This window comes from Onychomys torridus, chromosome 8, assembly GCF_903995425.1.
Source record: "Onychomys torridus chromosome 8, mOncTor1.1, whole genome shotgun sequence".
Classification (NCBI taxonomy): domain Eukaryota; kingdom Metazoa; phylum Chordata; class Mammalia; order Rodentia; family Cricetidae; genus Onychomys; species Onychomys torridus.
In genome coordinates, this window is record NC_050450.1 from 46,150,709 (window position 1) to 46,171,375 (window position 20,667).

A 20,667-nucleotide genomic window follows, 5' to 3' on the forward strand; every position below is an offset into this window, starting at 1 on the left:
AGGGATTCAATATCTCTGCAGGAACCTGCATCCATAGGGACACACACACACACACACACACACACACACACACACACACACAATTTTAAAATCTTTTTAAAATTTAAGGTTTTTTTGTATTGTTTTGTTTTTAAGATTTGGCTACAATATCAGAGACTGGGTTTGCTGTGTGCTCAGAGGGCAAGGAAAATTTCAGAGGTGACAAGAGGCAAGTTTTCCTCACACTGCCTCTTTCCACTGGCCTTTATTTCCATCTGCCCAGCTCTGTGTAGGCCAAGGCCAACTTTCTTCTCTGTGCTGTATTCACTTAGCAGTGGGAATGTTTTCACAATGGCTGAAATTCTCAGTCAGTCACCTGCAAATCCTATCTCAGCTATCACCTTAGGGAAAAAACTAGCTACCCTTTTAGACCAAATTTAGTAGAATCCAAATTATTTGTCTTTACATCTGTAGAGATCAAAGTCCTGTCTAAAATACAAACCAGGCCAGGTGTGGTGGTACACATCTGTAATCCCAGCATGGAGACAGGAGGATCAGGAGTTCTCATTTGAAGCTAGCCTGTGCTATAAGAGACCATCTCACAACCCTGCCCCTCACCCCCGAATCTAAAGCAGCTCATTCTGCTGGGTGGAAACTCCAGGATTTCCCACTGCACTGGAATCCAGTCCCCCAGCTCTGCCTCTTCTTGCTCTGTACCTCTACAGCCTCCTGGTTCACCTCTGAGGCTATCTGGCCTTTTAGTACCTTTCACAAAAAACTCATCTGTAGCCTCTGCTTAAAATGTGCTTGCCCAGCTTCTCCTTTCTTGTCTTTCTGTTTAAATGTCACCTCTTCAGGGAGGCCTTCCTACCTGCCTGTGGAACTTCCTGCTTACGTCCCACCCCCGCCCAGTATGTATGTTCTTCTGGCCTATCTCATTGGGCTCTTTCATGATAGCATTACAGTTTCTCAGAATATATATATGACGAAGTCTTACATAGCACAGGCTGGCCTAGAAATCAATATGCAGCCAAAGGTGGCCTTGATCCTCCTGCCTCAACCTTTAGGGTACAGGTGCACCACCACATTAGCTGACATTTATTTTTCCCCTTTCTCTCTCTCTCTTTCTGAGACAGGGTCTCACTTATTATGTAGCTCTGGCTGGCCTAGGACTTGCAATGTTCACCAGGCTGGCTGTAAACTCAAAGAGATCCTCCTGCCTCTGCCTCCCAAGCGTTGAGATTAAAGGTGTGTGCCATACACCGCCATTTCTTCCTTGAATGCTTGTTTACTTGTTCACCAGTCTGTGTTCATTCACCAGTGCCAACATGGCTCACAGCAAAGGTTCCATAAGCAAAGGCTCCTGGATGAGCCCTTCATCCTGGATGCGGAGTCAGAAGCCTCTGGGAGGCAAGTCCCTCAATCTGGCTATCCACTCCCTCCTGTCTATGAAATCAGACAATGCATAGTTGGAACACTTCTGAAATTAATTTGATTATTTTGAGGTAGAGTCTTACTATGTAGCCCAGGCTGGCCATTAACATGTGGCAATTCTTTTGCTTCTGGCTCCTGAGTGCTAAAATCACAGGCGTGCATTACCATATCTAGGCCAGGTTTTTGAAATTTAAAGGTCTCTTCAACTTTAAAGATCTAGTATAAGGAGATCTGAAACTTTAGTAGGTTCTAAGGGAAAGGGGAAATCTCATACAGACAAAACAGATGTAATACAGGTTTCCAAGAGTGAACTGGAGGCTGTGGCTGTGGCTGTGGCTGAGGGACAAAGTGTTTGCTGGTAAGGCCCTGGGTTCCACCTATCACTGCACAGAAACCGGAGCCATTCCACATCGGCTCTTCTTTTTGTTTCCTTTGTTGTTGTTGTTGGCTGCAATTAAAATGCTCACATACTTAGAACGCAGCATGACACACATCTAAAGGCACAAAGGGAGTTTAATTAAAATAGCCATTTGGGAATATGGGAGGTAAAAATTTCTCTCATCTTTGAGGGCACTGAGGACTGGGCCCGGGTGAGAGGTCTGTGATGAAGCAGGCTTGCTCAAGTGTGGCCTGGTTGGCCCTTATCTAGGGGAGAGGTCTTTACGATGAAGCAGGTTTGATGAGGTATGGTCCGGTTGGTCTCTGTCTAGGGCAGACACTCCTTCAATTATAAACACTCCTGTGTGCAGTTATATAGGAATCTGACCCAAATTAAAACAAAGGAGACAGATGTTAAGTGAAGGCAGGATGCCAGAATTTTAAACTGCTTTTAATTTTTCCAATAACATTTATTTGTGTGTGTACACATCATGGATCACGTGTGAAGGTCAGAATATGGGTCCTGGGGATTTGACTCATGTCTCCAGGCCTGGCAGGGTTTCTCCATCAAGCTATCTCACTGACCTTTAACCTGTTTTTATATTTAATTAAAACAATTGCAGTTATGAGCTACCATGTGGGTGCTGGGAATTGAACCCAGGTCCTTTGGAAGAGCAGCCAGTGCTCTGAATGACTGAGCCATCTCTTTAGCCCCTATTTATTTATTTATTTTTGAGACAATATCTTCTGTATAGCCCTGGCTGGCCTGGAACTCACTAGGTAGGCCAGACTGGCCTAGAACTTTTGGCAACCTTTTGGCCTCTGCTTTCCATGTTCTGGGATTATAGGCATAAAGTATCACTTCTTTTGTTTGTTTGTTTGTTTGTTTTTGAGACAGGGTTTCTCTGCATAGTTCTGGCTGTCCTGGAACTCACTCTGTAGACCAGGCTGGCCTAGAGATCCACCTGCCTTTGCCTCCCAAGTGCTGGGTTAAAAGTGGCAAACTACTGCTTCCACAACCCACTTTTTAGCTACTTTGTGGCCAAAACCAGTTTCTAAGTACTGGCTCTAAGGGAGAGCAAATGAATATAAAGTGACAGACCTTGAGTGAGGACTCAAGGGGGCAGAAAGCAATCTGTAGGCTTACAGCATGTCAGGTATTGTAAATGTGGGCACACAAACAGACTTAGTACTAACCTGGAGGTATTTGTCCTTATTCAAAATACTTCTAACTCAAAAGTACTTTAGATCTTATTTTCTTACACATAGTGTACTCTTTTTTTTTTGTTTGTTTTTTTTTAAGAAGTGCATACCTTTGTTTAGAACTGGGGTAAGAGGAAGCCAGGCTGGCTATGGAGAGCTATCATCTGCTCTTAAGAAAATCATGCTAGAAACACTGTTTCTCTGTATTTTCAAAACTATGCTTTTCCAGTTGAAGAAATGTGTTTAAACCTCACTTTCTCTGGTTTGCAGTTTGACAGCCATTGTTTAGAGTGCAGACACTCTACTCCAACGCTTCCTGAAATACAACTGGTGTTCTGTGAGAAGCTCTAGGTGAAGGGTGTGGGGGGAACCGGATGTTTCCTGTTCAGCTCTTTCAGTACACACCAGGCCTATTGGTGGCAAGAAAAAAACAAAATTCCAAGAATGTCAAAGGCCTCTTCTCACATGACTAACACATGCTAGGTCCACCCTTTCCTGAACCTAATTACAAGTAGGTGAGCAGAGCGCAGATACACACTGAACACGAACTGACTGAGGGAAAACAGTGTCTAGCTAGCCTAGACAACCCAGCACCTCCAAAGAGGCCGGCCGTGCAACAAATGTCATCAACATTGTTGCAAAGAGAATCCACGGCGGATACAGTTACTAAGTGCTCTCACCTCTTTGAGGTGCCACGGTGGTTGCTCTATCAAGGGTTTTATCCTCATCACAACTTTGAGATCCGTGTCACTATTTTACAGATCTGGAAAGATGAAGCAAAGGCTGGGGTTCAGACACTGCCCTTGACATTTCTACCCCAAAGGCTGGCTGTGGGGTTTCACTTCTCTGGAGAATAGCTTTCAGCAATCTCTTATTTAGCCAGGAAGTCACTTTGGAATCTTTTCAGGAGTTTAAAATGAAAAGGGCAGAGTGACTAGGAAATGGGATGTCAGAAGGGGGACACCTGCTGTACGCTTACCTACAGCCCCTTGAAGAGGGATAGAGGCTGGAGCCGTACTAGGCTCCCCACTTCCTCCCGGGGGAAGGGGCGGGGCTCCTGCGAGGCCTTAGTCTTCTTGCCTCTCTGGAGAGCACGAGGCGACGGTGCATCCCAGCTTGGCCTCGCGGCCAACAGAGCCCTGTCCCCAGCAGGGCAGCGGGGGGAAGGCTCTGGTCGTCTTTCCGACTCGTGGCTGCCCGGCGCTCTGCACTCGCTTGCAGCGCTAGGAGCCGACTGCACAGCCCGTAATGCTGCACTGCATAGGCCGTCCGGTTGCCATGGCAATGCTCCGGCCAAGTCCTGGGAGGCCGTGCTCAGCTGACCTCATTCATGACTTGGTTTGATGGCGCTCCCCAACCCCCAGCTAATGATCACCCAGAAGGGGTTCCGTGGGTGGATGTTCTGTGAACGAGAAATCACACCCCATGTGCCCTGCGCCATCACCACCAACCAATAGTCGTAATGCGCCCTGACATTAGGGAGGGCGTCTTGATTGGAGACCTGGTCGGAGGGGCCACGCCCTCGGGGCCAGCTTTACAGTCCGTCTTTCCCCGCGGCGCGACTCAGGATACCCCAGAACCCAGCTGGGGTCGTAAGGGATTAGGCATAGAGCGGTCTGTGCGGTCTCGAGCCGTCTGAGGTTGCACGTCTGTCACACCTCAGTCTGCGCACGCGTCCTCCAATACCGCCCAGCCCCCTCCTTCTGCGCCTGCGCAGAGGGGCGGGACGCAGTCGTCCCCCCCCCCCCCCACGCTGAGCGCGCACTTGGGGCGGAGCGGGGACGGGCGGGCGCGTGCCCGCCTAGAGTGACGCGGGAGAGTAGGCGAGTCGGGAGGGCCGAAGGGTAGAGCGGCGCAGCCCGCTGGTTTGGTGCGCATCGTCGGCCTCTCTGGGCACCGGGGCTCGCGTCTCACTGGCTCGCTGGGTTCCTGGAGCGGATCCGGGGCAAGAGGGAAGAGAGCTCCGGGTCAAGGGCCGCTGCTGCCCGGACTCGGCTGCCAGCCCGCGCTCGGCGGGGCCGCCAGCCAGGGTAAGCGGGCTGGGTTGTTTAGGGTAGGAGCGTGGAGCGGAAGTGCCTCCGTGGCGACCCATCCTACACACGGGAACACTGAGGCGCAGAGGCCACGGTGCTCCGGGTCCCCGGAGTCCGGCTTGGAGGCCTTAATCAGTGGTGAGGGAGGCCGGAGGCCGCCCTGCTCGGATCTTGGGGTGCTGCAGCTTTGCGTGGTAGGGCCACCCTGGGAGAGCCAGCAAGCTGGTTGGGGCGCCGGCAGAGTCCAGGGCTGTGACCTGGAACGCTCCGGAGGGGACCTATTGCCATTTCTTCTAACGGGCCGCTGCTTCCTCCTGCGCCAGTCTTGCACGGCAAAGTCTTTGTTTAGTCTTCTGAAACAGGGAAGTGAAGCTTATTGTTTCCCAGACGCTCTGGCGAAAACAGAACCAGACCAGCAGGAGACACTCAGCTGAACGGTCTGCACTGTTGGCAGGAAGAGCATTTTTCTGGCTTTCGCACTACTTGCTTTTCATAGCTCACCTGGATGCACAGGGACCCCTGCTCCAAAGTTTGGATAATCAGGAGCGATCTTTGCTCTGCAGCCTGCACAGGGCAGAGGGTGTGTGCATGTGTCTGTACGTCTGTCTTTCTGTGAACACCTTTCCCTTTTGCAGTTTCAAATGTAGCTGGTGTGGGGATCAAGTTTTAGGTAAATGTTGCATGGTGTGATCAAAATTTTGATTTAAGGGGTTGGAGAGATCGCTCATCTGTTAAAAGTGTATTCTACTTATGCAGAGGACAGGCTCGGTACCCAGCACCCACATCAAGTGGGTCACAGCCACCTATAACTCTAGCTTCAGGGGATCCAGTACTCTCTTCTGGGCCCTGCCAGAGCTGCACTCACATGCACATAACCCCTTCCACATACCCATAAGTAAAAGGAAAAAATAAAATTTTAAAGAAGAATGTAGACTGGGCTGAAGCGATGGCTCAGTGGTTAAGAGCACTGGGTGCTCCTCTGAAGAATCCGGGTTCGATTCCCAGCACCCACATGGCAGCTCACAGCTATCTGTAACTCCAGTAGGGGATTCATCGCACCAGGCATGCATATGGTGCACATATCTGTGCATGCAGGCCAAATACACGTAAAATAAATCTTGTAAAATTAAAAAAAAAAATTCAGACTCAATCTCCAAACCTCCCTAAAGAATTTTGAAGGATACTTTTTTTAGAGATTAATTTTTATTAATTTTATTTAAGTATGTCTCTTTGTGCATATATGTCACATGTGTGTTTGTGTCAAAAGTAGGCAGAAAAGGTGTCAACATTCTCTGGAGCTGGAGGTACAGACAGTTGTGAGCCAGCCCACATGAGTGCTGGAAACCAAACTCTGGTTTTCTGGGAGAGCAGCAGGTGTTCTTAACTGCTAAGCCATCTCTCCAGCTCCATTCTTCTCCTTTAAGCTATTATATTGTTATTATATCTTTTCTGTAAGCTAGATAATATATTATTGTATGTTTTTATTGTGTGTACACATGTGTCAAGTTGGCCATGTGGAAGTCATTATAATTTGGGGGTCAATTTCTTCTATCAATTGAGTCTGGGGCCCAAACTTAAGTTAGGCGTGGCAGCAAGTGCCTTTACCACCAAACTGGTCTGTTTTGTTTGTGTTCTTTTCTTTTAAAAACAGAGTCTCAGCTGGTTGGTTGCGGTGGCGCACGCCTTTGATCCCAGCACTTGGAGGCAGAGGCAGGTGGATCTCTGAGGTGAAGGTCAGTTTGGTCTACAGAGTGAGTTCTAGCACAGCCAGAGCTACCTAGAGAGACTTGTCTCAAAAAACAAAAAAACAAAACAGTGAAATGAAATAAAATAAAATAAAAGCAAGGTTTCCCTCTGTAAACCCTGGCTGGCCTCAAATTCCTGGTGACCCTCCCTCAGCCTTCTGAGTGCAGATTGCCATCTTATGTCAGTTTTTCTTTGAGTTATGAACTTCATTATTGTTCTTTTGGTTGTAACTTCAGTAATGAGGTTACTTTAGGAGCTGTGTTATACTTGTAACTGTACTTGAAAGCATAGGCTTATTCTGCTCTGAGATATGGGGGAAATGCTGAATAGAGAAGTCCGTGCTGCTGCTTGGAGCTTGGGCTCCCCAGCTGGAAAATGGAGGCCCTTGGCTTGTATTGGGTTGCTGTTTTCTCTCTCCCCTGCAGCCATTAGGCTCAGGAAGTTCACTTGCTCAGCTAAATGTCTGTCTAGATTCCACGAGGATCTGCCTGGTCCCAAGCCAAGGCTGGTTTGGAACTACCTATGCCTTAGCACACAGGTTGGCCTCTGGAGGCACGGGCCACCACTCTCCTCTTGGTTTTTCAGTTGGAAAGCACTGCCTTTCGGGGCTGGAGTCTGCTGTTCATATTGCTGCAGATTTGCTAGGGAAAGGTTTGCTGCAGGAATGTCTTGTGGGTCTTTGCTGGTTGGTGTCTCTGCTCCTGTGTGCCAGTCCGTCCTCCTTTACCAGATAATGTAGCAAGCAGTAGCTTTGAAAGTGGTTGACATCCTGAAACAAATTCCCTCTTAAACAACTTTGTGCGGTTTGTTTGTTTGTTTCTTTGTGCCTGTGTCCCTTCTGCTTGAATGGGAACATCTCTGAAAAGTTCAGGAGTGACACCCTCTTACTTACCTTCTGAAGTTCGTGCTTGTGTCCAGGAAACACGGTCTTGGCACCTGTTTCACAGGCATGGAAAATGACTTCAGGAGTCAAATGAAGTGGCTCATGCCTGTACTGCAGCACTTGGGGGGCAGAGACAGGAGGATTGTTACAGGTTTAGAGGCCAGTCTGGGGAACTCTGAGCAAACATTTTCTCAGTTGTCAGGAAGTTGAATTTGCTGCACATTCATTGTGAATGTACATCCCCTCCTCTATTAGTTCACTTGCAAGCCTTCATTAATAGAACAAAAACAGGAGAAGAAATGGACTGTGCCTTTAAGAAGTAGCTGCCAACATGTGTGTGTATGCTGGGAGCTACCACACAGTCACTTAAGTTTTCAGTTTCAAGGAAGCACCTGTGAAGTGTACACTGCCTGGAATGAAAGGTCTCAGAAGGAGAAGTAGACAGCATCAAGACGGATCTTCAGCCAGGTGCTCAAGTGGTGCTCGCCTTTAATCCCAGCACTCAGGAGGCAAAGACAGGCCTCCTGAGTTCCAGTTCAGCCTCGTCTACAGAGGGCGATCCAGGATAGCCAAGGCCGTTACACAGAGAAACCTTGTCTAAAAACAAAAAACTGAACCCTAACAAAAACAATGATCCTTGCTCTCTTCTGGAGTCTCTGGCACCTATCAGTTCTGAGGTAGAAAACAAGGATTTCCCTTGTTCTGGTCTTTAGAAACTCCTCAAATTCATTTACTGTTTATTTTTATTTTTTATTTTTTTGCTCTCAAATTCATTTACTGGCTTTTTTTTTTTCCCATATGTACTGGAGCCCACCATTACATATTGTGTTGAGACTCTACAATGGGTTTGCATTGAAAGGAAGCTTTTATGGGCTAAAGAGTTGGCTTAGTGGTGAAGGGCACTTCTTATGAAAGTGAAAGACCTGGGTTTGATTCCCAACAATCACATGGAGGCTCACCACCTCCATATGGTGCACAGATGCAGACAAATAAAATAATAAAAATAAATATTAAAAATTATTTTTTAAAAAGGAAGCTTTTATGCCATTTTGTACACCTTCACCCCAAGGTTTCCCTATATTGCTATACTGGCCTCTAACTTGTGTTTAACTTTCCAAGTTAATGCCAAAGCATCTTCTTATGGGATGTGTGTGCATGTGTGTGTTTTGATGTCAATGATCAATCTTGGGGTTGTTTTGCTAAACATGAGTTCTGTGTTGATTTTCTGTAGTGACAGTGTTTTTCTGAGCTCAGATTATGTTGAATTTGACCCATCTGAATACTTTTTCCCATGGTATAGATCATTGGTCAGCTCCTGCTTGAATTATCGTCGTCATCATCATCATCATCATCATCATCATTGTTATTACTATTATTTTGGTTTTTCGAGACAGGGTTTTTCTGTGTAGTTCTGGCTGTCTTGTATTTTGTAAGATTTAGTATGTATATAATGTTCTGCCTGCATGTATGCCTGCAGGCCAGAAGAGGGCACCAGATCTCATTACAGATGGTTGTGCTCTGCCATGTGGTTGCTGGGAATTGAACTCAAGACATCTGAAAGAGCAGTCGGTGCTCTTAACCAACTGAGTCATCTCTCCAGTCCTTGAATTATTTTTACTTGCTCCCAAGTTAATGCCATTCTTTTTTTGTTTTTTAATTACTTTATGTGCATGAATGCCTGTAGAATGTCTGTTTACCATTTGTCTATCTGGTGCCTGTGGAGGCCAGAAGAGGGCATCAGACCACCCGGAACTGTAATTATGGATGGAAGTGAACTACCATGTGGGTACTAGGAACTGAACCTGGGTCCTTTGCCAGAGCAGTAACTAGTGCTTAACTGCTGAGCCATTTCTCTAGTCCTACCACCTAGTTCTTATTGTGGAGTTAGTGCTTAGCTTCTTCTGCATTATGTCTTAAAAGTAGACCTCACAGGGCTGCAGAGATGGCTTGGCAGCCAAGAGCATTTGCTGCTCTTGCAGAAAATCCAGGTTTGGTTCCCAATATGTCACCAACCCAACACAGTGGTTCACAACCATCTCTAAATACAGCCCCAAGGGATTTGATGCCCTCTTCTGGCCTTTGTGCACTGCATGAGCATGGTATAAAGACATGCATGTACACACAAAACAAATCTAAAAAACGTAGACACTAGTAGCTGCCCTCCTTTTTTCCTGAGACAGTGTTTCTGTGTAGCCCTGGCTGTCCTAGAACTCACTGTGTAGACCAGGCTGGCCTCAAACTCACAGAGAACCACCTGCCTCTGCCTCCTGAGTGTTGGGATTAAAGTTTTGTGCCACCATACCCCCAATAACTTCCCTTTTTTAATGTCATTGTTAAGGGTTTATGTTAGGCTGGTGGTGGGTGGTGCATGCCTTTAATCCCAGCACCTGGGAGCCAGGTGGATCTCTGTGAGTTCGAGGCCAGCCTGGTGTACAGCCTGGTCCAGGACAGGCATCAAAACTACACAAGAGAAACCCTGTCTCGAAAAACCAAAAAAAGGCCGGGTGGTGGTGCACATGCCTTTAATCCCAGTACTCGGGAGTCAGAGCCAGGCGGATCTCTGTGAGTTCCAGGCCAGTCTGGGCTACAGAGTGAGCTCCAGGAAAGGCACAAAGCTACACAGAGAAAGCCTGTCTCGAACCCCACCCCCCCCAAAAAAAAGTTCAGGTTAGCAAGTAGGGCTTTTCTTTGTATTGAAAGAGAACAAACTTGACAAAGGCAATTGTAAACACTCCATAGGTAGTGGAGGCTGAATGTACTGATTGTGTTAATGAAGTTATGGTAAAACTCAGGGTTTTTTTTGGGGGGGGGGTGTTGTTTCGAGACAGGGTTTCTTCGTGTAACAATAGCCTTGGCTATGCTGGAATTCTTCCGGAGACCAGGCTGGCCTTGAACTCTGCCTCTGCCTCCCAAATGCTGGGATTTTTAAAGGCGAGGGCTACCATTGCTTGTTATTTGTTTTGAGACAGGGTCTTGCTATATAGCCCTGGCTGACCTTGAATGAATGCAATTGGTAGTCCAGGCTGGTCTTAAACTCTCCATCCTTCTGCCTTGGCCTCCTGAACATTGGGATCGTATATATGGGTCACTGTATCTGGCTAAAATACAATTTTGATGTTTGTTTTGTTGGCATCATACACCATAGTATAAACTTATGTGATTTCAAAATCTTTCAATCTAGATTGGACCCAGTGTGGACAATCAAACCAAACAGAAGGAGGCGTGTTCGCTAACATAGTTACCTCACGGTGGCTCCTCAGGCGCCTTCAGGATGCCTGCGGCACTTGTGGAAAACAGTCAGGTCATCTGTGAGGTGTGGGCCAGCAACCTTGAAGAAGAGATGAGGAAGATCCGGGAGATTGTCCTCAGCTATAGCTACATCGCCATGGTGAGTAGGTCCTTACCACCAAAGGTTAGACTGACAAAAATCTGCATTTCTTCTGTGAATCAAGGGAGCCAGTATCTCTGAGGAGGGCACAGCCTCTATTACAAGTTTTTGTAATGTGCCTCTGTTTGAAAATCTCTTATGTTTTTATTTTTGTTTATTTTAGGATCTGGATAGGTAGCTCTGGCTAGCCCAGCACTCACTAGGTAGCCAAGGCAGGCCTGGAACCGAACTTATGTTGATCTTCCTGCTTCTGCCTTCTTAGCTGAGATTGTCAGTATGCACCATTGTGCCCATTGCATGTGTGGTGCTGGACAAGTGCTCTAGCATCTGACCTGCCTCAGCCCCATAGGTGTATCTCTTCACACGTGTGCATTTGACCATGTGGTCGTTCGTTCGTTCGTTCTTTTTTTGTTTTTTTGAGACAGGGTTTCTCTGTGTATTTTTGGTGCCTGTCCTGGATCTCACCCTGTAGACCAGGCTGGCCTCGAACTCACAGAGATCTGCCTGGCTCTTCCACCTGAGTGCAGGGATTAAAGACATGCATCATCACTGCCCGGCTGGTATTTATTTCTTAAATTTGGAGATACGGTTTCATGTAACACAGGCTCCTCTTGAACTTGCTGTGTATCAGGAGTATGACTTGACCTCCTGAACTCCTGCCTCCATCTCCCATGTGCTAGGATTACAGGCACCTGCCAGCATGCCTGCCTGCCTTCTGTTTTCAAAATATTCATTTTGTTGCTAGCACTGAAAAGTTAGGAGATGTCAAATTCCAGATCTGGCATTTCTGGTCAAGTGGGAAGATCTGGTACTCTGGCTCACTCTCCGGCCTGACCTCAGGTAAAGTGAGGCTTGTCTTGGACCAGCCCCTGAGCAAGTAGGTGCTCTGTCCCACTCCAGGCTTGCTGCTTGCCACTGTCTTCAACCCTGCTTTCACTACTCTGTCCGTGAGAAGTGTTGCTAGTCCCTCAAGCTCTCCAGCAGGCTAAGAGCCCGTAATCCTGACACTGGGGGCCAGGGAGATCAGGGGTTCAAGACCAGAGATTTAGGTCAGTCTGGGCTTCATAAGGGGGAAAAGGTTTTATATATACACAGCAATGAGGTAGTCACTCAAGAAAAAGAAAGGCTGCATTTGTCCTTAGTAAAAAGACTAGACCAAGATGAGAGTTCTGAACGGCAGGCCAGCAGGCATGCTGCTCTCAAGCGTAAGTCACACAAAGAAGCTAATGCGAAGAAGCAAAGATCCTGTGAGCCACCACATCCAACCTGGCTGTATTTGTATTTACCTCATTAGAAGCTCCTACCTGGGGTCTGGAGAGATGGAAAGCACTTGTTACTCTTCCAGAGGACCCAGGTTCAATTCTCAGCACCCACATGACAGCTCACCACTATCTGTAACTCCAGTTCTGGGGAGTCTGACACCCTCATGCAGACATGTGCAGTCTAGATACCAATGCACATGAAATACAGTTATTAAAAAAAGGTTCCTACCTGACTTCACATCTCCTTTGCAGTTACCCAGTCCCTGTCCTGTGTCCTGTTGTGTTGCAGACTTTGGGAGTTTATCTTGGGACTCTATAAACTGAAGAACAATTTTGCTCATGAGTTGCTAGCTCAGCACCCAGTTTGGTGAGACTTAATGGTGAGAGGCTTTTGTTCCTAGGACACAGAGTTTCCGGGTGTTGTGGTACGACCAATTGGTGAATTTCGAAGCTCCATAGATTACCAGTATCAGCTTTTACGGTGCAATGTTGACCTTCTAAAAATCATCCAGCTGGGCCTCACGTTCACAAACGAGAAAGGGGAGTACCCTTCTGGAATCAACACATGGCAGTTCAACTTCAAGTTCAACCTGACGTAAGTGTCTGAGAGACCCCTCGGTGTTATTCTTAGATGGCTACGTTACTGATTGCTGTAGGTTTTACTAACCAAAGCTTTTTTTTTTTTTTTTTTTTTTGAGACAGGGTCTTTATTATGTATCTGGCTGTCCTGGAACTTGCTATGTAGACCAGGCTGGCCTTGAACTCATAGAAATCCATAGATCTATGCCTCCAGAGTTGTGGGATTAAAGGTGTGTGCTACTACACACTAATTATATTTTTACTTCATGAACATACGTAGGTGTTAAAACAGAGAGGAGGTTTCCTCTTTTTTTTTTTTTTTTTTTAAAGATAGGATCTTTATGCAGCCCTGGCCGTCTTGGAACTTGCTATGTATACCAGGCCAGCCTCAAACTCAGAGATCTGTTTGCCTCTGCCTCCAGAGTACTGGGACTATAGGCATACACACCATGTCTGGCAAGCTTAGTTTTCCTTAAAGAACTCTTGCAATTTAGCCTAAAAAGGAAATGTAGGCTGGTGTGTAGCTCAGTGGAATAGCATATTTGAGGCCATGGATTTATCCCCAGTACCACAGAAGAGAGACAACCCAGTTAAAAATTGTCAAAAGATAGGCTGTAGTGGTGCACACCTTCAATCCCAGTACTCAGGAGGCAGGGGCAGGCGGGTCTCTGTAGGTTCAAGGCCAGCCTGGGCTACATTGTAAGTTCCAGGACAGCCAGGACTACGTAATGAATGGAACTTGTCTCAAATTCCCTACCTTAAAATAAAAACAAAACAAAAAACTAGCAAAAGATCTGAGTAGATTGTAGCTGGTCTTTCTTGTTAGACTTTCTTTGGACTGCCAGCCCCCAAATATAATGACACAGAGACTTATTATGGAAGCTTGGTCTTAGTTTAGGCTTGTCCCACTAGCTCTTAAACCTAACCAGTTTCTATTAATCTACATTCTGCAACGTGGCTCTTTACCTCTCCTCCATTCTGTACACCCGACTCCCTCATGCACCTGAGTTCCTTTCTCTGCCTGGAAGTCCCTCCTCTCCTCTCCTGCCTAGCTATTGGCCATTCAGCTCTTTAAACCAACCAGAGTAAAACAGTGGCACATTTTTACACAGTGTGATCAAATATTCTGCAACAGGAGGTATTTTCTTTTTTAAAAGATTTTTAAATTGTATGTGTGTGAATATTTTGCCTGCGTGTATGTCTGTGTATCATGTATATGCCTGGTGTCCACAGAAGTCAGAAGAGTGCATCAGATCCCCCCGGGACTGGTGTTACAGATAGTTGTGAGCCACCATGTGGGTGCTGAGAACCGAACCTGGGTCCCCTGCACAGGCAGCAAGAGTTCTTACATTCTGAGCCTCCTCTCCTGCCCCTCCTTTTTGATTATTTTTAGAATAAACTTTAGTTCTGTTTCATTTGTTTTGTATAATTCTATTGTAAATAGTATAAAGGAGTAAAAATATGTATGATTACAAATTAAAAAACAAGGGCTTAGTGGTTGAGAGCACCTAGGGCTAGTCTTCCAGAGGTCCTCAGTTCCAGTCTCAGCTACCACATGGCAGGTTCTATAATGGGGTCTGAGTGCCCTCTTCTGGTGTGCAGATGTACGTGCAAACAAAACACCCATATACATCAAATAAATAAATCTTTAAAGAGATTGAAAACAAAACTGAAAAATGGGCTGGAAGAGTGGTTCAGTGGTTAAGGCACTGGCTGCCCTTCTGGAAGACCTGGGCTTGATTCCTAGCACTCAATGGTGGCTCACAACTCTAACTCATTCAGTTACTTAAACACTAAAGTGAGAGGATGTTGATCTTCTGTAAATACATACCTGTTGGTTTGTGGGGTGTTTCAGGGATGCTGTGTTTCTTTTTTTTTTTTTTTTTCTCGAGACAGGGTTTCTCCGTGTAGCTTTGCTCCTGTCCTGGAACTCACTCTGTAGTCCAGGCTGGCCTTGAACTCACAGAGATCCTCCTGGCTCTGCCTCCCGAGTGCTGGGATTAAAGGCGTGCGCCACCACCGCCCGGCGATGCTGTGTTTCTAAATTATAAGCTGATGGTGGTATCTTCTGCTTCTGTCTCATCACACCCCCAGCGCACACTGACCCCTTGTTTTTCAGAGAGGACATGTACTCCCAGGACTCCATAGACCTCCTTGCAAACTCAGGGCTACAGTTCCAGAAGCATGAGGAGGAAGGGATCGACACACTGCACTTCGCAGAGCTGCTTATGACATCGGGAGTGGTTCTCTGTGACAATGTCAAGTGGCTTTCATTTCACAGGTCAGTTCCTGGGCACCGTGGCCTCTGTCTCTTCCTTCACCGCTTCCGCCTTCAGACTTTGGGCTCATTGGAGAGGAACTGAATTCTTGTTGATTGGAGTCCTGTCGGCTCTTTGGCAGCAGCAGTGTGAAGTTGGAGGTGGTGCTCATGTGTCCAGTGTTTAGGGAGCACTGGAACACACACACAGGCTTTGCTGCACATATCCTCAGTGCTGTGTTCCAGGTGGATGGAGGGTGCTGTGTGCTTGGTTGTTTTCAGCCTGGCGTGGCTTGTCCTTTCTAAGGTCTAAGATGGCAGATATTCTTTCAATACTCTTGGAGGGCTTTTGTTTTTAAAGGTGTGTGTGTATGCACATGTGTGCCTGTGCTGGTGCCCAGGGAGTCCAGAAGAGGATGTTGGACCCTTTGGAGCTTTTGTTACAGGAATTTGTGAGCTCTCTGATATGGGTGCTGGGATTTGAACTCTGATCCTTAGGATTGCTCTTTTAGCTGGTCCTTCTCTGTGGCCCCTACAATTGAGTTGTGATGACTCAAATGAACACAAACTCTTGGGTTCTTGTTTGCTTCCCATGGCGGCTTCTGGATGTCAAGTTCAGATCAGTCAGGGCCCAGCCTGACTCGGGAGGTACTTTAACCCTGGGCTGGTGGACCTGACCTCTGACACCCGCTTCATCCTCCCTGCAGTGGTTACGATTTTGGCTACATGGTAAAGCTGCTGACAGATTCTCGATTGCCAGAAGAAGAACATGAGTTTTTCCACATCCTCAATCTTTTCTTCCCATCTATTTACGATGTGAAATACCTGATGAAGAGCTGCAAAAATCTTAAGGTAACAGACAACATTCTCCTTAATATTTGTAACAAAACAAGCAAACTCCAAACCCAAGACTTGTTTTGCTTTACTGATGTATCCAGCGTGGTTTTTTTGAGGCCTGCCGGTCTTCCTAAAGAGGGTGTTGATTGCGCTGAGTGGCACGGGCCTTCCTCTGTAGCTGTCTTTGTTGGTAACTTGGGCACCAAAAGGGTCTATTTCTTGCCTCTTGAGGCTGGCTGCCTTCCTCTTAGGCCTGAGAACCTCCTAAAGAAGTTGGTGACATGAAGCTATGTGCAGTGTGTCATGACAGGCCCGCACTGTCCTACAGTCTGAGGGGTTTTTAACTTTTTAAAAGTTCAGGAAGGCTGGATGGTGGTGGTGCACACCTTTAATCCTAGTACTCGGAAGGCAGAGATAGGCGGATCTCTGTGAGTTCGAGGCCAGTCTGATCTACAGAGTGAATTCCAGGACAGCTATGGCTACACAGAGAAACCCTTTTCCCCCAAAACAAAACAAAACAGAAGTTCAAGGAGTTGGGCCTGTGAGATGGCTGAGTGGGTGAAGGAGCCTGCCGCCAAACCTGATGGACCCGAGTCTGATCTCTGCAACCTGTGTGGTAGGAGAGCACTGACTTGGGAAAGTTGTCTTCTCAACTCTGCATGCACATAGTGTACTGTTTGGGAAGAACAGAGTGAAAACCTGAGAAGTGGCTACTGAGGCCTGTTAGATGAGAGGCCTGTCCCACTGCTAAATGAACTCTCGAGTAGACTTTCCTCAAGTCCAGGAGAACAGTATTGGTATGTGACATCTCTGTTTTCTGTTCTCTAGGGAGGTCTTCAGGAAGTGGCTGATCAGTTGGATTTGCAGAGGATTGGAAGGCAGCATCAAGCAGGCTCAGACTCCCTGCTGACAGGGATGGCTTTCTTCAGGATGAAAGAGGTAATGCTCCAGTGTGAGGCCTCTGAGTTTCGAGGCAGCTTCTCCTTTCTTCTCTTCTGCTTTCTACAGTAGGAGTATTGTTTGTTAGTTTACCCCCTTGGGCTAAAGATTGTTTCTCTAATGAAGAGGAATTTCTCTTTCGGCTTATTTACCTACTCTGTAAGTTTTAAAATATATTTGAAGAGGAATATGACTGAAAATTACAGTGGAAGCCGGGTGGTGGCACATGCCTTTAATCCCAGCCAGCTCTTGGGAGGCAGAGGCAGGTGGAGCTCTTGAGTTGGAGGCCAGCCTGGTCTACAGTGAGTTCCAGAACAGCCAGGGATACACAGAAACCCTACCTCAAGGAAGAAGAGGAAAAGAAAGAAAAGTTACAATTTTGTTGACATTTTTCTTTTAATTCATTGTTTTTGTTTTTTCTGTGTCTCACTGTGTAACCCTGACTGGCTTTAAACTCTTATGTAGAGATCTGCCTCTTAAGTGCTGGGGCTCCTTGAACCCTTGCCTCGGCCTCCTAGAGTCTGGATTACAGCTGTGAGCTGCCGTAACCAGTTAGATTTCCTTTTTGCTGCTTTTAAGTACAATTACAAGTTCAAGTGTTTGTTGAACTAGTTTTCTGTGGCTGTGACAAAATACCTGAGGCCATCAACTTCAAAGGACTTTTTATTTTGGTTTACAACTTCAGAGATTTTGGCCAATGATTGGCTGGCTCTGTCTGCTCTGGCAAGCCAGAGCATCAGAATGCTAGGGTCTGGCAGGAGGTCTGTTCATCTCTGGTGGCTTGGGCACAGAGGAAGAGGCTGAGTACAGGGGCTGGCCCTGACAACTTCACTCCCCCCAACTGAGTTTCACCTTCTCAAGGTTTTACCATTTCCTGGTAACCCTTTAAGTTGGTGCTAAGCCTTCAACACAAGGATTTCTAGGAACATTTTCGATCGAAATAGTAACAAGTGTATTAAGTTAGTGGTAGCCAACTGGCACGTTTGGTAATGTCTTGGAGATGTTTCTTGTTATACTTAGCAGAGGTGGTGCTTCTGGCCAAGGCTGTGCTCAACATCTTGGGATTGGATTGGACAGCTCTTGCCCAGTGATAGTAGTAAGGTTGAGCTGCTGCTGAGTGCTCATTGTCCACGATCTCCTCAGTCACTTTCTGCCTCACCTCGGGTGCTAGGATCCCATGTATGCGCCACCTCACCGGGCTTTCATGAACTTTTGTAGGAACCATGATGGAATGGAGTTGAAGTGACTTGGCAAACCTGAGTTCTTAGTCACTGCCTTGCCTGGCAGCAGCCCAGGCTTCCCAGCAGTGGCAGATCACAGGAATACCAAGTCTGTTTAGGAAGCAGAGGCTGGTGCCTGTGTGGGAGATGTTTGGTGTTGCTGAGTTAGTGTCAGGGCCTGAGCAGCTGGAAGGTGGCATGACTCCTGGCCCCATTCTCAGCTGGTTCTGTCCTGTTCTGCAGCTATTCTTTGAGGACAGTATTGATGATGCCAAGTACTGTGGGCGCCTCTATGGCCTGGGCACAGGAGTGGCTCAGAAGCAGAATGAGGATGTGGACTCTGCCCAGGAGAAGATGAGCATCCTGGCCATGATCAACAACATGCAGCAGTGACAGCAAGTGCATCCTGCCACCTGGGCCATCATCCGCCCCAGCCACTGACCTGTGGCGTCTGCTCCGAGCAGAGACTGGGTTTCTGTTTAAAGATGCCTTTATTTTAGAACCAGAAGAAGGGGTTTGCTCTGAATCTGTAAACAAGTCTTCCTTATCCTCATGCCCACGCCCCTCTGCTGCCTCCTGCCACCAGCATCCATGGCTCCGTGGACACCTTTTTAAACCTCTGGGATGTCTGAAACAAACCAGTAAAATGTATCTGACTCTTGTGTGTTGTCCTTCTTTTTCTTTTGGCTTTGCTGCTCTGTGAGATTCTCACGTGAGCCGAGGCTGCCAGGGAACATGGTGTATGTTCTTGGGAATTAGGTCTGCAGCAGCAGCAGCAGGCTCTGCCTGCCCTCATCAGGGCTTCTCCAGACGGCAGTCCTGACTGTTAAATTGATTCCATGACTGCCGTGCTGAAATCTGGAGAGTTCTGCCGCTCTCCTTTCTGTGGTTAGCGGGCTCCTGAGCCTCACCGCAAGTCACCTTTTCAGGTGAACTTCCCGAGACTAGGTCATGCTCCAGGTCCCTTTTGTCCTCCGCAGGGTGATCTCAATCAGCTGTGTTCTTAGCATCCATTTCCCCTGCTTGTATTTAGAAACCTGAGATGACCAGGTGGTAGAGCTGAGCTCTAGAGTGTGAGTCTTAGAAAAGTCACAGGAGTGCTTGTGAGCAGGGCAGCAAGGGAGTGCACCTCAGCCCTCCTGGAATCATCCCCACACACAGCTGTGCTCAGAAGCCTAGTGTTTTTTAAGGTTAGGCATTTAGGAAGCACACTGTTTTGTTTTGTTTTTTTAATGACTACAGAAAGTACAATTTTGAGAAAGCAGAAACTTCCTGGGGAGTCAGAGACAGCAGCAGCTCTCTGAAGTTGGAGTGGTCTTACAAAAGCTTGTGGGGAACTGAATTTGAAATGATTACAAAATGTCAGGTATTAAAGCTGGTATTTAAGATGCTTGTAAATATTATTTATGTTTTTAATTTTGTAAAATAAAGATTGCTTTTTAACCATTGGCATAAGGTGTGGTCTTTGTTGGCTAGGAACTGGTATCTGTGTCAGGATTGGCTTACCTGAGAACCAATCAGCCTTGGAAGAAAGGTCTCATTGAGGAGCACAAGCTCACACCCTGCTGGCAGGTGGGTCTTAATAGGACAGTAGAGTAGCTTCAATTGTATTCTCCCTGGCTACTCATATATAGTGGGTTAGGCTCAGTGGAATTCTGTAGGATACATTGAACTTCAGACTTCCTAATTTAGTTTTTTTCCAGTCTTTTCTGCTGGCACAAAAAGGTAAGGCTGTCAGTCAAGTATTGGGACCCTTCTAGAAAGCATTTCTTGAGGGTCCTTCTCGTCAGGGCCTTGTGTTACATAGGCTGGCCCTGACTTCCAAGCCATCCCCCTGAGTAGCAAGGAGTGTAGATTTGCACCACTGTACCCAACAGATCGAAATCTCTGGCTGGCAGGTTTGCACTCGAGATCTGTGTGAGGGTAGCAGAGTGGTTCTCAGGAGGGGTGCCCTGGAACATTTAAAGAAGTGAGCTTTTCTCAGAGGACAGGCCAAAGTGCTGAAAAGTGGGACTGTAAGCATTACATAGAGGAAGGGAACAAGGTCTGTGAGAACTGACAAGCAGTGTCACGTGAGCACACAGGGCTGTGCAAAGGTGGGTGTCCTCTGATGGAAACGGTGCTAGGCAGGGAGGAAGAGAACAGCTTTTGGTGACCAGAGTTCAGCCCTGTGTGCTGCTGACCTTGGATTCCACGGTTCTGTTTGCAAGGTTGAGCAACCTTAAGCCTCTTGTCAGCCAATGCTGGCATGTGAGTCCTGTTTCCAAATTACCAATGAGTATCTTAGTTTACTAGTTTATTCAGCCAATGAGCTTTCATTAAGTACCCATTATCCATTCGCTCTAGTAGATGTTGGGGTGAATAGAGGACACTGTCCCCCTCACTACAGGTAAAAGCCTACACAAATATAACCTAACTGAAATTAAGGGTTAGGGGAAGGGAGTGACTTTAGAAAAATTTTTTAAAGCTGAGGTTAAGGGGTGAATTAACTCAGGCAAGATGGCAGCAGCTGGGCCAGATTTGATGCAG

The 20,667-nt window shown here is 46.9% G+C and overlaps 2 protein-coding genes across 3 annotated transcripts in view; one reads left to right on the forward strand and one right to left on the reverse strand.

Annotated features, from left to right (window-relative positions):
• Positions 1-4,672, reverse strand: part of Faxdc2 (fatty acid hydroxylase domain containing 2) — a 36,050-nt gene extending 31,378 nt beyond the window's left edge. The window contains exon 1 of the mRNA XM_036197840.1: positions 3,974-4,672. The gene's annotated coding sequence lies outside the window, so the exon portion shown is untranslated. The remainder of the gene's footprint in view (positions 1-3,973) is intronic.
• Positions 4,673-4,842: 170 nt separating this feature from the next.
• Positions 4,843-19,588, forward strand: Cnot8 (CCR4-NOT transcription complex subunit 8). Of its 2 annotated transcripts, none has more exons than XM_036197848.1 (7): positions 4,843-5,024; positions 10,838-11,044; positions 12,708-12,901; positions 15,005-15,166; positions 15,850-15,994; positions 16,808-16,918; positions 18,382-19,588. In XM_036197848.1, exons 2-7 carry the CDS (start codon positions 10,928-10,930, stop codon positions 18,529-18,531), a joined length of 879 nt encoding a protein of 292 aa, XP_036053741.1. In that variant the 5' UTR covers positions 4,843-5,024; positions 10,838-10,927; the 3' UTR covers positions 18,532-19,588. The 2 variants fall into 2 exon arrangements, with proteins under 2 accessions (XP_036053741.1, XP_036053742.1); XM_036197849.1 differs by lacking the exon at positions 4,843-5,024 and adding an exon at positions 6,730-6,760.
• Positions 19,589-20,667: the final 1,079 nt, after the last annotated feature.

Coding starts and splice junctions, on each gene's coding strand:
- Cnot8 (XM_036197848.1), top strand. CDS start 10,928: ATGCCTGCGGCACTTGTGGAAAACAGTCAGGTCATCTGTGAGGTGTGG. Junction 15,167..15,849: donor AAGTGGCTTTCATTTCACAG/GTCAGTTCCTGG, acceptor TCCTCCCTGCAG/TGGTTACGATTTTGGCTACA. Junction 16,919..18,381: donor CTTTCTTCAGGATGAAAGAG/GTAATGCTCCAG, acceptor CCTGTTCTGCAG/CTATTCTTTGAGGACAGTAT.